Consider the following 17,289-nt stretch of genomic DNA (forward strand, 5'->3'; position numbering starts at 1 on the left):
AGCAAATGTTTGGCAAGCCATAGTATAATAAGGCTTCTTATTCTAATTATTCATTTGAGATATTCCATATTCAGGTTTGGCAAATTGGACTATTTCTAAGTGATGTATAAATTGAATGATGTAATAAATACCATTAGAGAAAAAAAAAAAACCCTTATAGAATCAAAGATTTAAAAACCTAGGCCAAGATACTTATTTCAAGCTATTTGAAATGTAAGTAACTTTTATTACAGCAAAAGAATTTGGATAGTTCTTTGTCCAATGAAACTTTATTTGTAGTACTCTGGTCTAATTTTACTGCTACTCAGGAATAATAATAATTATTATTACTATTATCATTATGTTGCTCTTACTATATATGTGCCAGGTATTCTGCTAAACTCTCTGCATGCATAATCTCACTTAGTTTTAGCTCTGTAAAGTTGGTATATTTATCACCATTACACATATGAGAAAATGGAGACTCAGAATGGTTATATAATTGGTTTAAGAAGCAGAGGCAGACCTGAAATTTTGGCCTAACTCTACAGCCTGTGCTCAGTACCATGATTTCTGGTACTTACCCTTGCTTCTATTGGTTATTTTGTAGTCCAATCTGAACAAAATGGGTACTTCCTAGAATATTTCTTAATTAATACATGATTTTTCTATTTAACAACTTTCTTAGACATTTTATATGTATTTCCATTGGGTCATCATTAGAACAAAGCCAAAATTTGGTAAAGCCATTCACTATTTACTAAACCTAGATCTTAAGAACAGAGGTATATACAGCTCTGTGATTTAGTCCACCAAATGTAGTGTTAAACTTTCTCATTTATTTTATGTACTGGATTTGTTTTTTATACAGTTATGTAGCAATGCTGCCTTCTATTTTCATCTTCTCTTTTGTCTACTTGTAGAATTTGAGCACATCATATTTCATATAATATTAATTGATGCCTTTTGAAAGCAGTATAACATGATGTTTATGTATCTAACCTGGATATAGGACCAAGCTGTCTTACTTACTAGTTGGTGTATAACTGGGCAAATTATTTAACTTCTGCAGTCCTCCATTCCCTCATCTGTAAAGTGGGAATGATAATTGTACATACACCATAGGATCATAGGAAGAGTTAAAGGAGATACTTGATGTGAGGTGTTTGATACAGTGCCTGGCATAGTAAGCATTTAAAACATTATACTTAAACTGAAAATAATGGTTCCTTTAAATTAAATTTATAAAAATATCAAAGCTCACTCTAATGTATATAAATTTTAACCAATTAAAATATTATATCTCTTTAATCTGCATGAATTCTATGATTTAATATATGGAAAAAAGTGGGGAAATATAAATTACTTATAGAGCTGTGAAGTTGATGGTAAAAGATAACATTTCTCTCTTTTGATCTAAATGTATATTGCTAGATGGTTTAAGTTTTTATTTTATTTTGTGTTCTCCACAGAAAATTTGTTGAAAGGGAACTGTTCAAACCTGATGAGGTACCTGAAAGGCATAATTTATCTTTTTTTCCAACTGTAAATGATATAAAAAATCACATCCATGAGGTACAGAAATCCTTGAGAAATGGAGACATGGTATATAATTCAGAGATTATTCCAGCAACGGTATGATAACAACCATAATCCCATGTTTTTTTACAGAATTTTTCTTAGTTTCTATTAGTATTTGGCAAAGGGATGGCCACTATTAGGCCATCTGAAAAACTGTGATATAGGAAAAAATAGTCACTTTTTTTAATTTAATGTAAACAACATGAACTTTCCAATAATAACTTTTCTATTGCTCTCACAAGAAGAAAAGTCAGTGCATTTCCAACTCTGACTATAATAAAAATACTAATTTTCACTTTTAATCAGATTTCTTCTCTATAAAAGTTATTTCTTATTTAACAGACATTTACAACATAAATGAAAAGAAAGAAACAAAAAATAATAATTTCTCTCTCTTTCAGAGGGAGGGAACAGAACTCTGGTTACTAGAGGCAGGGGTAAAAAGACAGTGAGAAATTGGTTAATGGACACAAAACAGCTAGTTAGTAAAAATACGTTCTATTGGTGTGCAGTCAAGCTAGGCATGTATAATTAACATTAATTTACTGCATGTTTTCAAATGGTTAGAAGAGAGGAGATCGAATGTCCTTATCACAAAGAAATGATTAAGTTTTGTAAGGATGAATATGCTAATTATCCTGATTTGATCATCACACTTTGTATACAGGTATTGATTGATGTTTGACTTTGTACCCACAAATATGTATAATCAATTACATTTCAAAAAAAAAAAGACCAGACATTTATTAAGTACACACTGTGTATATCTCCCCCCTTTTTAAAATAGATTGGCAAGTTTAAATAGAATGCTTCAGATTTTAGTAATACAAAGTGATGATTTTGGTTCCGTATGCCATCTATGGATAACAGTTTTACTTCATACTTTGATACTGTAGTTTCCTCCTGAATATCAGCTATTTCTATGAAAATTTTGCCTACTCTAAAGAGATTACTGTAATTACCCAGAAACTACTAATTACAATACAGGCAGTGATTACGGCATTAAAATCTGAGTAGCAATATCCTTTGCTCTCCTAACTTTTACTATCCAAATTTGGTAACTGAATAGATTTGGATTTCTTTAAAGCTATAACTGTTATTCCTTGCTTTCCAAAATTCAGGAACTAAAACAGATTTGGTTAGCAGTGGTCCTTGCTATGTACATTCACTATCCAAATTATTGCTATCTGAACTCAGGAACCTAATATATGTGGATAGTGAAGTATATCTATGCTTTGAGAATGTGAACAAGTGAAGAATAATTGCAGAATAAAGCACAATTATACTTTGACAATAAAATATGACAGCTGTATTAATGTTTTAAGATTTTTTTCAATTTAAATGCTTTATTTTTACTGAAATAAATGTTCCCGTTTCAGCTTCAGTGGACTACAGATAGTGGGAATATTCTCAGAGAGACTGTGACAGTTACATTTGCAGAAGGTAGGTTATCTTGAATACTTTTAAAATGTAAAATCAAACAGTGTTAAAACTGGAAGGAACTTAACATATTATCTCATCCAATCAAATTTTATAGATAAGGAAACTGTGACCCAAGAGCAACTATGTTAGGATTTATCAAAATATTTCAGCTGTTTAAATTTTCTCTATACTCAGGTTCTGTGTTTATGACTTAAATTTTGAGACTGATTGCTAGCACAGTGAACTAGAAGGCTGGTTAATTCCAGTAGTAATAACACTAAGATACCTTGATCTGGGAACTGTTGTCCATTTTGTATGGTTTGCTTTTTCTCATATTTTCTTACTCCTATGTTCTTTCAGTATTCCAAGCTTATTTCAACCCTTTTGCATGTGTTCTGTCTTCTGGAAATGTCTTTTCTCTGCTTCCTGGAAAACTCCTCTTATTACTCAAATAGCAATCTCTTTGGTTTTAAGTGCTCTATTAACTACACCCTTTGCATATAGTTAGGTATATTCTATTTGTTCTCTTGTATTTACCTCTGCATTTAACATGGTAATCTTTTGTTTACATGTCTGTATCTTTCGTTATGATTTGATCTCCTCAGGGACAAATTAATATACTTAGTGTCTAGCATAATGCTTGCTAAAACATTAACACCTAAATAAATGCTTTAGAATCAATTAATAAATAACTGTATATACAGTATAGTTTTTTTATTCTTCCACTTTTTAACCTTTAAGTCACTTTGCCTATTCTTTATATTCTTTAGCTTTATTATATTCTTTAGCTTTCATATTCTTTAGCATTATTAATTTATTCTCCACATATTTCATTTACTGTGTGAATGCTGGGCATAGAAAAGAACAAGTTCCTGCTTCGTGGAACTTAAAAGTTTAGCAAAAGAAAAAGGACACTAAACAAATATATTCTAATTAATTACTATTATGAAAAGTTCCATGAGAGAGTTGTGCAGAATTATGTGGGAATAGTGATAGTCCAGGGAGTAGCAAAGTGACACTTAAAAATGTGACTTTTAAGCTAAGAACTGAAGAATGAATAGGAATTTGCCAATCAAAGGAATACTGTGTGCGAAGGCCAGGCAAGAAAGAGCTTGTTATATTTAAGGAACTTAAGAAGGCTAATGTGAGTTTAGTATAGACAGTGCTTGGAGTTAAAACTAGATAAGCAAAACAGATTTAGGAGGCCATTTCACATATACAGATGAAAGGTGATAGTGTTTAGACTACAGTGGTGGCATATATACTAGAATTATGGAGATTAAGAGTTATTTTAAAAGTAGAATTCAAATACCTTGGTTATTGATTGTGTAGGATGGGGGGCTGAAAGAGTGTAATCTAAAATTACCTCTGAATTTCTACCATGAGCAACTGACTAAAGTGGCATTTATTGAGCTCAGCAACGCTGCTAAAATAATAGAGTATTGGAGACAGCGGAGAGAAAAAAGGTCATATGATCAGTTTTGCAAAACTCGAGTATCACAGCAATTTCAATGGAGTAGATTGGGAGGAGGCCATATTGGGGTGGTTGAAGAGTGCCTGAGTGATGAATGATGTAAAGACAATTTATTGGATTGTTGTTGTTTTTCAGGTTCTTTGAGGCATAGTGTTAGGTCATTTATTTAAAGTCTTTCCATTCTTTTGATGTAAGTGTTTATTGCAGTAAGTTTGCCTCTTAGTACTGCTTTTGCAGTATCCCACAGGTTTTGATATGATGTATCTCTATTTTCATTAGTTTCAAGAAATTTTTTGATTTCCCATTTAATTTCTTCTTGGGCCCATAGGTGATTCAGGAGCCTATTGTTTAGTTTCCATGTATTTGTATAGTTTCCAGGGTTTTGCTTGTTACTAATTTCCAATTTTAGTCCATTGTGGTCTGAAAAGATACTTGGAAAGATTTCAATTTTTTTTTCATTTGCTGAGATTAGATTTGTGACCTGGTATGTGATCTATCCTGGAGAATGTTCCATGTGCTGATGAGAAGAAAGTATATTCTTTAGTTGTTCAGTGAAATGTTCTGTATATACCTGCCAGGTCCAGTTAGTCTAATGTGTAGTTTAAATCCTGTGTCTCTTTTGTCAATTTGTTGCCTGGAAGATCTGTCTCATACTGAGAGAGGGGTGTTCAGCTCACCCACTATTAACATATTAGGGCCTATTTCTTTCTTTAGGTCTAAGAGTGTTTGCTTTATATATCTGGGTGCTCCAGTATTGGGTGCATATATATATTTAAGATTGGAGCAGAACTAAATGAAATAGAGACCCAAAAAATGATAGAAAAGATCAATGAAACAAAAAGTTGGTTTTTCAGGAAGATAAATAAAATAGACAAACCATTAGCTAGGTTAACAAAAAAAAGAAGAGAGAAGACCCAAATAACAAAAACCAGAAATGAAAAAGGAGACATTACAGCTGATACCACAGAAATACTAAGAATCACTAGAGACTATTATAAACAAATGTATGACAACATGACAACAAATATGCAAACCTAGAAGATACGGGTAAGTTTCTGAACACAACCAAACTACCCAGACTGAACCAAGAAGAGGTAGAAAACCTGAATAGACCAATAACAAGCAACGGGATTGAAGTAGTAATTAGCAATCTTCCAACAAAGAAAAGCCCAGGTCCAGATGGCTTTACAGCTGAATTCTTCCAAACCTTTAAAGAGGAATTAATACAAATTCTTCTCAGACTATTCAAAAACTTGAAACAGAAGCCATTCTCCCAAACTCATTCTGAGGCCAACATAACTCTGATACCAAAACCAGGTAATGACCCAACAAAAAAAGAAAATTACAGGCCAATATCCTTGATGGACAGAGATGGAAAAATCCTCAACAGAATATTAGCAATCAGAATATAGCAACATATCAAAAAATTATACACCATGTGGAGGAAAATGAAGGAGAACACCTGTTAAAGATGGAGGCACTTTTGCTCTCCAGGATGTAGACTGTCAGCAGAAATGCGAAAAGACTGGGTCAGCAAAAATTCACAAGGCTTAACCACAAAACACAGACTTCCTATTGAGTTACCTAGGAGACTGGGAGGTATGGGAGGGGTTTACAGCTGGCTAAAACATATATAAGACATGCTTTTACCCAATGAAGTTGCTTAGTGCATGCGCTAAGCCCCAGAACTTTGTGTCTGGTCTCTGGTTGGTCTCCTCCCCACGCGGCAGCCCCTAGCTCAAGGCATGCCTTGAGCAACTCACCTTGCTGCACTCTCTCGGCAGGGCTGCATGCGGCTCTACTCCCTGAAGGACTCTTGGCAGAGGCTACGTGTAGTCCTGCCTCCTAAGAACCCCAGGACCAGGAGAAAGGTGCAACCATGGTCAAGTGGGATTCATCCCAGGGATGCAAAGATGGTTCAACATATGAAAGTCAATTAACTTGATACATCACATCAATAAACTCAAGGACAAAAACCATATGATTATCTCAATAGATGCTGAAAAAGCACTTGACAAAATTCAACATCCCTTCATGATAAAGACTCTCAACAAATTAGGTATAAAAGGAAAGTATCTCAACACAATAAAAGCCATCTGTGATAAGCCCACCACCAGTGTCATTCTGAATGGGGAAAAACTGAAGGCTTTTCCCTTAAGAACAGGAACCAGACAGGGATGCTCGCTCTCACCATTTCTATTTAACATAGTACTGGAGGTACTAGCCTGAGCAATCAAGCAAGAGAAAGAAATAAAGGGCACCCAGATTGGAAAAGATGAAGTCAAGCTGTCCCTATTTGCAGATGACATGATACTATATATAGAAAACCTAAAGACTCTATCAAAAAACTCCTAGAGCTGATTAATAATTTCAATAATGTTGCAGGATACAAAATAAATGCCCCCAAATCAGTTGCATTGATATTCTCCAATAATGAGCGAACAGAGAAATCAAGAGAGTAAGCCCATTTACTACAACAGTCATTAAAAAAAAGGAAAATACCTAGGAATCAATTTAACCAAGGAGGTGAAAGATCTTTACAGTGAGAACTACAAACCACTATTGAAAGACATTAAAGAAGACAAAAAATGATAGAAAGACATTTCATGCTCTTGGATTGGAGGAATTAACATTGTGAAAATGTCTACTACCCAAAGTAATCTACAGATTCAATGCAATCCCCATCAAAATACCAATGATATTCTTCACAGAAATGGAAAAAACAATCTCAACATTCATATGGAACAACAAAAGACCGCTGATGAAGTTTGGATGTGTTGTCCCCTCCAGAACTCATGTGGAAGTTTGATCTCCAATGTGGCAGTGTTGGAAACTGATTGAGTCATGGGGGCAGACCCCTCATGAATGGATTAATGCTCTCCTTGGGGGAGGAGGGGTAGTGAGTGAGTTCTCACTCTATTAGTTCCCACGAGAGCTGATTGTTTAAAGGACCCTGGCATCTCCTTTCTCTCTCTCTCTTGCTTCCTCTTGCCATGTGATCTGCTTGTACCCACCAGCTGCCTGCCTCTTTTCTGCCATGAGTAGAAGCAGCCTGAGGCCTGTGCCAGACGCAGATGTCCCAGAATTGTAAGCCAAATAAACCTCTCTTCTTTATAAATTACCCAGTTTCAGGTATTCTGTTATAGCAACACAAAATGGACTAAAACAACCCCAAATAGCCAAAGCAATCCTGAGCAAAAAAAATAAAGCTGAAGGCATAACACTACCTGACTTCAAATTATACTACAAAGCTATAGTAACCAAAACAGCATGGTACTGGCATAAAAATAGACACTCAGACCAGTGGAGCAGAATAGAGAACCTAGATATCACCCCTCAGGTTTACAGCCATCTGATATTGAACAAAGGGAATAAAAACGTACATTGGGGAAAAGACTGCTTCTTCAATAAATGGTGCTGGGAAACTTGGATATCCATATGCAGAATGAAACTAGACATGCACCTCTCACCATATGCTAAACTCAACTCAAAATGGATTAAAGACTTAAGAATGAGACTTGAAACTGTAAAATTACTAAGGGAAAATATAGGTGAAACTCTTCAGGAACTAGGTCTGGGCACAGATTTTATGAACATGAGCCCAAAACCACAAGCAACAAAAGAAAAAATAAACAAATGGGACTATATCAAACTAAAAAGCTTCTGCACAGCAAAGGATACAATCGACGGTTTGAAATGACAACGTACAGAGTGGGAGAAAATTTTTGCTAACTATGCATCTGACAAGGGATTAATATCTGTAATATACAAGGAACTCAAGCAATTACACAGTAAAAAAACAAATAACCCAATTAAAAAATGGGCAAAGGAACTGAATAGATATTTTTCAAAGGAAGACATATAAATGGCTAATAGGTACATGAAAAAATGTTCAACATCATTAGTCATCAGAGAAATGCAGATTAAAACCACACTGAAATATCATCTTACCTCAGTTAGACTGGCTATAATCAGAAAGAATGAGAATAACAAATGCTGGTGAGGATGTGGAGAGGAGGGAGCACTTCTACACTATTGGTGGGATTGTAAATTAGTACGACCATTATGGAAAACGGTATGGAGGTTTCTCAAACAACTACAGATAGATCCTCCATATGATCCAGCAATCCCACTTCTACGTATATACCCACAGGAATGGAAATCATCATGTCGAACAGATCCCTGCAGCCCTATGTTCATCACAGCTCTGTTCACAATAGCCAGGATATGGAACCAACCTAAATGTCCATTGATGGATGATTGGATAAGGCAACTGTGGTATATATACACCATGGAATGCTACTCTGCCATAAAAAAAGAATGAAATTCTCCCATTTGCAACAACATGGATGAGCTTGGAGAAACTTATGTTCAGTGAAATAAGCAAAGTACAGATGGATAAATACCATATGTACTCTCTCATAAGTGGGAGCTAAGAGATAAAGAAGAAAGACAGACCATAGTGGTGTGTTGGACTTGCAGAGGGAAAGAACATACCTAGGGATACAAAGTGGAGTGGGGAAAGGGGGATGGGGAGGAAGGTCAGGGATAATTGGGTGGGGGACAGGGGGTATAACCACAGTTTGTGGTAATGGACATGCTGCCGGTATGGATCTGGCCATCACATCTTAGGCACATGTGGTGACAATTTGCTTTGTACCCCATGAATATTCATAACCATGAAAAACAGAACATTCAAAAAAATATGTAGACCACTTTTGCAAGAAATTTGCTATGAAGGGAGCATGGGGTTGAAGGAAGGTATTTTAAGACAGTGGAGACCTGAAGAGATAGATGTAGATGAATATGGTGATGGGAAGTTGAGATTTCTATCTGTTGGCTTCTCTTTTCTCTTCAGGTAAGAGTGCTAAGAATGAAGAAAGGTCTCAGGAAAGGTAGTGTGTGTTTGAGGGAAGTGGAGATTAGAAATAATCCCAAATAGAGAGTTAGAGAAACATGGCCAGATACAGGTGAAGGTCCATTTGAGGCGATGATCATGAATTGGTATTAGGTGTAGTAGTAAGTTTCTTTTTTGGCAGAACTGAGTTTCCCATGTATAGGCACAGGAAGCTATTTTCATCCAGAGTTAGGGTTTTACCAGGAGAATATGACCAAAGGACAGAAAGACAAGGGATTTTAGGGTTCTTGTAAGAGAGTGATCAAAATTATAGACCCCAGGACTCTTAAGTTGTGGGGAGAGAATTTTATTAAGGAAAAGGTTGATGTTTCTGAAGAAAACTGAGGGATCATTGATTGGAAGTTCACATGAGGTTGAAGAATAATTATAGCAAAGTACCTGAACAAAAGTCCTGGAAGAATAAGATTGTGATCAAAGAATGGGATGTTTGAATTTGGCATTTTAGAGGTAGAATAGTCCAGTTTATGACCATAGCAGTGAGAGACTGCAGCAGAATGAAGTAAAAGGACATTAGAATGAAGAAGCCAAGAAATGTGAGAGTGCTGTTTAATCCTCTCAGCAGTACTTTGAGGAAAGACTCATTATACTCATCTTACAGATGAGGACACTGAAGTTTAGAAACTGAGTTTTATAGCACGTTGAAAGTCTCACAGAAAACCCAGTGCTTAAAACCATCCTTTTCTTTTTATTTTATTTGAATTTATCAATATACAATGTAGTTGATTTTCATGTCCTTTTACCAATTCCTCCTTTTCCTCCATCCTTTTCTGATACCAGGACCATTTTTAAAATTAGTTATATTAAGAAAGTAATATTGATTGACTTAAAGTTTAATATATTTGGGTTAAAATATAAGAATTATGTGAGAATGATTCAAGTTCTCTAAGGACAATTACTTTAAAAACTGAGATATTAAGAACACAGAGAAGTTTTTACTTTTACTTATTGATTCCAAATGAGTTATTGAAAGAAATTTAATACTGTTATTATTGAGGATCTATTTTTGCCAGGCATTGTCTTAGGCAGTAGGGCTATAAAAGATGAATAAAATTTGGCCTTTGTGTTTGAGGAGCTCAATAGGTTTCACACATCTAGAGAAGTATAGGTGTAGTCCAGCATTATAGCATGTAGAGTGGACTAGATTAGAGTGACAAATACAGAGTCTTTCAAAGAAAAAAGTGTATTTCTAGATCCCATCCTAGATCATCCTAATTCATTCCTAGGTTGAACCTCCATTAATTTTAATTCAGCAGACCTAGGATGAGATCTAGAAATATACTTTTTTCTTTGAAAGACTTATATCTTTCTCTCTCTCTCTCTCTCTCTCTCTCTCTCTGTATATATATATATATATAATTTTTTGTTGTTTTGGTGTCTGGTTGGTATGGGAGTCTGAACCCTTGACCTAGGTGTTTTAACACTCTGCTTTAACCAACTGAACTAACCAGCCAGCCAGGAATCTATATTTTTAAAGTTCCCTTAGAGATTTTGATTATCTACCAGGTTCTGAAGACAGTGAACTAGATGACTTCTTGAAGTCCCTTGCAAACATTTGTCCTTATTTCCTATTCCAGATCTCATAGGAAGGATTGTAATAAAGTATAATATCCTAGAACAAATTATTTTGTTATAATAGTTTATTTTTTATACAATTTAGGAAATTCACCAGGAGAATCTATTACCACCAAAATGGAAGCGAATCAGACAGGGGGTTCTTTCTCTCCAGAGCCAACCCACTTGCTCTCCTCACTTTCCTCATTTCAGCCCAAAATATTCACACAACTACAGGTAAGTATTCAATAAAATAGCCAAATTTGAGGCACTTCTCTTTCTTCCTCAACCTCTCCTCTTTCCTCTCCTAGGGATTTTAGAGAATTGTTACAGAATTATAATAATGATCAGATATGTTTTCATTATCAATTCCCTTATCTCTTCAAGTCTTGATTTAAGATGATAATTCAAACACTATGTTTTGAAAAAGTTTGAAGTTGACTGTACTTGGTTTTTTTTTTTTCTGTCCTCACTTAATATTTGTTAGTAACTACACTCTTATATTTTATTTGTTTGTCAAAAGAATAATATATGTGTATGTACGAGAATTTCAGACATAGTAAATTCAAAAATTTTGATACAACTCTTTTTGATTTAAAAGGGTTTGCAGTTACAACCAAGATTTACCTCTCCTGATGGATTACCGGCTCTGATATCAGTAAATAACCACTCCTCCTCCAGTCCTTCAAGACTTCTGGATTCAGTAGGAAGTGCTGTAAATAATAATAATTCTCTACTGCTTGGTCAAAGTCATAGCCTTCAAACAGATACATGCCTAACCCAAAACAATAGTACTGCATCTACCATGGGTAATCTTCAAGGACCAGATCAAAATCTAGTTGCCATGGATCAGCTGGTGGAAGTTGGAGATGTTGAAGATACAGGGAATCTGGACAGAAGTGTTCATCAGATTCTTTTGGGAGATGTGCAGACCATTCCAATACGTATTATAGACAACCACCCAACTCTTAGTAAGTTAAAATCAGCTTATGATATTATTTTTTAAGCTTTATGGACATATTACACTACAGAAAAAACTATCATTTCTGCCCAGTGGATTTATAATATATTATACATCAAGCAAAATTATGGGAGTGGGGAGGTATTTCATTAGTGTGAGTTTAAGAACTTTTAAACCTTTAAATTTTTTTCTTCTCATTATTTCTAATTATTTAGTCCCATTGAAGTTATTCATTACCTAATTACTTGGTTTTCCTTAAAAAATCCGGTGATATGAAACCAGGAAGGTCATTTTAGAATGCATGGGGAAAAACAAAAAACTGATAGGAGCAAATAAAGCAGGGAAACTATTTTAGTACAAAGGTTATTATGAAAAAATTGACACATACACAAAGAAAGATGGAATGAAGTGAGCAGATATAAAGGGTAAAGGAAAATTTTGAGTTATACACTTAAATGTTGAGTTCTTTGGAAGTTGAAAGGGATTAGTAAGACTTGGGCACTTGGATTTAGTTCAAGACCTTGTTACTCTCACTTTATTACTAACCCTTTAAACATAGTAGTAAACTCTCTTAACTCCTACTTGATTTAACTATGTCACTTCTTTTTACACAAATTGTTTTGGATTAGGCATTTTTGTGGGGAAAAAAATTGCAGTTTGCTTTGAAGAACAAAAATCTTCACAGAAATTATTCTTAGAATATATAAAGTATTTTTTCTCCATCTTAGTTATCATTCTTCTGGGTAAGCAAAACTATGAGATAGTTTATTTCAGAAAAGAGTCATTGTCTTCTAAATTTATTGGAAGCATTATTACTTTTAAGAAAATATATACAAGGGGCTGTGGCAGTTGTAACAACTGAAGAACTTTAGTAGATGAGAGGAAAAAGGAATATATGTAATTATTTCTCACAACTCCATGAAATAGTTAATGGTGTCCCCATTTTACAGATAAGGAAACCATGGCTAAGAGAGGTTAAGTATATGAATCTGGCAAGTTCGCTTAGTTAGAGTGTGGTGCTGATAATGCTAAGGTTCACAGTTCGATTCCTATACCAGCCAGCTGCAAAAAAAAAAAGTACTTACCTGAAGCTCACATCTGGTAAGTGACAGAGCAAGGATTTAAACCCAGATATGTCTGCCTTCCAAAGTTTTTTTCCATTCTAACATGTTTCCTTCCTGTGTGTTGTGCCAAGGTATTTGGGAGCTCTGATCCAGATTGCTTTAAAGGAGATCCTCTTTGGATCCAAATTTGCATGATTTATTAAGTTCGATAATAATCTGAAGGACTATTTCATTTGGATATGAGCTCTCAGGGTCACTCAAATCCATCCTCTACTGGTTCTCTGTCTCAGGCACACCACCCATTTGTATCAATCGTTAGGTGTATTTCACACACTTCTCTGAGTAAATACAATTCCTTTAATCTCAGTTTCGTATAGCAACTGAAAAACTCATATTTCTGAGAGAGAGAGATGAAGATTGATCTTAGGCATCCCATTTGCCAGTTCACAATAGTGCTGTTGGTATGCTACATTTAGATTAATTTGGTCATAAATACTTTGAAAACAGAAGGGTAAGTACATTCTCATATGTTTCAGATAAGCAAAAACATAGTTCACACAGCTAAGTCAGAGCTTTCATTTAAGATGTGGCATGTTTTTTCTAACGTAGTTAAGGTCCTTAAGGGAAGGAACATTTTCTTGATATATGACCACATATGGAAACCATATGATATAACACATCTATGAATTTGTAATACATGTGCCTGCTGTTTGTAAAACAAATCATTTTCAAATGATGGGAGGCTTCCTGACTTTTATTCACACTATTTTTAAAAATGGTTAAATTAAAATACAAGATGTTCCCCGTAACTGTATCAAATTATGAACTGCTTTTTTTTGGGGGGGGGGGCAGGGTGTCTGTAGAAAATATTAACTTTACAATGTTCTTGGTCTCTTCTTTTTTTCATTACTAGAAACATACTGAAGAAATTTAATGATGAATGACTGTTATGTCAGGAACACTGAATTTTTCAAATACACTAACTGCTTTTCTCAATTACTTGGTTCTTTTTCCAAACTACTGTTTTTTGCTTTGCTTCTAAATTCATATAATTCTAAACTTTTGAGTGTAATAAACTATATTAACCTTTAGGATTTTTCTTTTATGTTTGGTTTTAAAGTTGAAGAAAATCCAGAAGGTACCATTTCAGTGAGCCAAGTTAAGCAAGAACCTAAAGAACCAGCATTGTCTATGGAAGCAAAAAGAAATTTGGACTGTACGAAATTATTTGCTACATAAATTATTGAAGCCTTTCAGAATATACAGCTCTGGTGACTTCTGATGTCTTAGAAAAGAAGGTGAATATTGCCAAAGCACGACGTTGTGATAACTGGACTGAAGACTGGTTTGATGAGCAGCTTTGATTTAAAACTCTGTTGTCAATTCTATATTTTTACCTTCCTTAAGAGATATTTTGCTCTTCTTATTTTGTATAATTCTTATGCTTTTTAGTTATCTAATAAGCCAGTATTTCAAAAGCTTGTTTGAACTTATCCACAGTAATATAGTTATCTAACTCATCCTTGGAAATATCCAATTTTGGCTCTTACAAGACAAAAAAGAACACCAATAACAAAAACTGTGAGTGTATGTTTTTCTGTGTGTATGTATGGCATGATTTTTTTTTAAGTTCTAAAAGAACTTATTCTCTCTTTAAAGTTGTGATGAAATTCTTAATTGGCAGACAGGTGAGAGGATGTTTATAGTCTGTCTTATTTGGAAGGATAAAACAATAGTTTTACATTGTAACACAAAGCCTAGCAGTCACGTCTGTGGAAACTGCAGCTGCATTTTAGCCTCTTCCTTTCTAGTTTTTGTACTGTTAACTACCAACCAATAGCATATTAATGGTCATCTGATAGAAATTTAAACTGTCTTGGAAGTTGCTAAGCATTTTAACTTGAATTAATCAGATAAGCAACAGAAATTAATATGTGCAGTGTGGATTTATACTGTATTGGAGGTAAAACACTACTCACAGGTAGACAGATGTAGAAATTGAGAGAATTCAGAAAGAATAATAGAAATCCCTGGTGTTTACAGATAATTTGGGAACTTTTTGATGACAGCAGAGGACTTTTTTTCCTTTTTTTGTATTGAAGATTCAGCTCTGATTAGAATTTGAGTTTTATTTACATTTTTTATGCCAGAATTTTTACTGAATTGATGGTATTAGGATTTATAGTATTTCAAGGTAAGTATTTATAGTTTAAAATTTAGTTCATATTTAAAACTTTAAAACATCTGATCTGGTATATTTGCTTGTTAAGTAAGTATATTTACTTCAAATACCAGATAAGTACTAATCAGTATATTCATTATAAGCTTCTGTTTTCTGGAAGATTGATAAACTAGAAATGTCAGCTATAACTGTCAAGAAGTCAACCTAATGGCTTTTGTTTTTCCAGAGACCATTCAGGGGTAGATTTAAATTTTTATTTTTAAAAAATAATGATTTTAAATTATTAATGTTTAATATTTAAAGCATGAGCAATATATATGAAATTTAACCTTAATGCTCTACATGAGTATGAGTCTCTTTTGGCTTTTCTAAATCCAGGCTACCATTCTTAATTCACTTTATTTGTTTCAGGTATATGACATGTATCTAAATATAAAGTACTGTTATATTAGAAGTAGGTGCTTTTTAGATTTATATCCTATTTAATATGGAGTTTATTATTTATACCTTATTTAATGCAAAGTTAATATTTAGTTATGTATATGATTTTTAATAAGAATTGCTTTTATTTTAGATGAATTGAAAATATTTGATGTTGGCATTTATGGAGGCAGGCTGCCAAATTTGATTCTATTATGCCAAGTTAAACACACCCTTAGTTACCTCAAACCCATATTTCTCTTAGTCTGTGTGTATTTAAAAGGAATAAGTCCGAATTTAGAGTTCAGTGTTACACTCCAGGTAATATTCTTTTCACTTATTATTTCTAGTTTTTATGGAAACATTTTTCAAGATTTTAAATAAAAGATCTTCACCTTTCGATAATGATAATGGTATATTATTAAATATTTCGCCAGTTGAACTATATTCTTTTGGAGACATTCCTTTCTTATTTGATGTTGAGTTGCTAAGGAGAAATGCTTAACATAGAAACTCTACATACTGGCCAGCCACAAAAAAAAAAAAAAAAAAAAAGATAGAAACTCTAGTCAGGGCTGGCCAGTTAGCTCAGCTGGTTAGAGCATGATGTTATAACACCAAAGTCAAGGGTTTGGATCCCCGTACCAGCCAGTCACCAAAAAACAAAACAAGACAAACTCTAGTCAGTTACTGTGAGGATGAGAGATGTCAGAGGATTCAGACTTGGTATAGTTAAAAAATATATCTCTCACTTTATTCTGTGTGAATGTCTCTTCTGATAATGTTTTTTATCACAAAGTCAGAAAATTACAGTGCATCCTCCCCTCAAACAAACAAGAAACAAAACCCCTCACAAAAACCAAGAGCATGAAGGAAGATTTAAATCCCTAATTGTATACTCTTTTGGTTTTTAGGTAGAAACTGGAACTATCAATATTTTCATGTAAGTATTTCAATGAGTAACTCTTTAAAAATGGTTTCTAAATGAGTTCTTAAAAATTCATTTGCCCTCTAAATGCATGATTAGTCACTAAATATCAGTATTGTGTTTAAAGGTGCTTAGCATTACTTTTTGAAAACAATGTTTACATATTTAAAATGTTTAATTATTTTTTAAATGCACAATGTATTAAATACAAGTGCATAAAATTTTCAGTACCTATATTTGGCATTCTCCTAGCAGCTCTACAGCAAAGATTGACATACTTTCTTTTGTGTCATGTATTACAAGATATAATATCTGTAGTAGTGAGTTGGACATTCAAAATAAACAGTTAAAAATTCACAATTACAGTTTAGCTTGTTTTTTCATTGTAGTTTTCATGTTTCAAACCTCCAAGTGAACTTTATATATACTACAGTGAATTATAGATAAACAGAACCATGGCAGACCTTTCCCTCGATAGCAATTTTCTCTATAAGCAGTTAGTATACTTAAAAGAAAAAGCTTTTATATGTTATGCAAGGTAAATGTTTCCTAAAAGTCACAGAAATGATAAAAAATGTAGGTTTGGGGATCTGGTTCTGCATTAGAGTTTCTAGTTTTGAAGCCCACCAGCTTGTGTTTCATCTTTATATCCTGTTAAAATACATACATAATCATGTGGATATGAGAAAGATGTTGTTTAATTTATACCAGGTTTAAAAAGATTTAAAATGTGTATATATATATTGTAACTTAATGTATAGTGTCCTTGTTATAATGTAATTTTTTCATTAAAAAATCCTGTGTTATTT

At 33.8% G+C, this 17,289-nt stretch overlaps 1 protein-coding gene across 2 annotated transcripts in view; it reads left to right on the plus strand.

Moving 5' to 3' along the window:
• CARF (calcium responsive transcription factor) overlaps window positions 1–14,290 on the plus strand; it is a 51,739-nt gene extending 37,449 nt beyond the window's left edge. For both annotated transcript variants that reach the window (XM_063105535.1, XM_063105527.1), the window contains 5 exons: window positions 1,452–1,614; window positions 2,940–3,003; window positions 11,032–11,162; window positions 11,527–11,896; window positions 14,071–14,290. In XM_063105535.1, coding sequence (XP_062961605.1) covers window positions 1,452–1,614; window positions 2,940–3,003; window positions 11,032–11,162; window positions 11,527–11,896; window positions 14,071–14,189 — 847 coding nt within the window. In that variant the 3' untranslated portion in view covers window positions 14,190–14,290. The remainder of the gene's footprint in view (window positions 1–1,451; window positions 1,615–2,939; window positions 3,004–11,031; window positions 11,163–11,526; window positions 11,897–14,070) is intronic.
• Window positions 14,291–17,289: the final 2,999 nt, after the last annotated feature.

Source organism: Cynocephalus volans, chromosome 1, assembly GCF_027409185.1.
Source record: "Cynocephalus volans isolate mCynVol1 chromosome 1, mCynVol1.pri, whole genome shotgun sequence".
Lineage (NCBI taxonomy): Eukaryota > Metazoa > Chordata > Mammalia > Dermoptera > Cynocephalidae > Cynocephalus > Cynocephalus volans.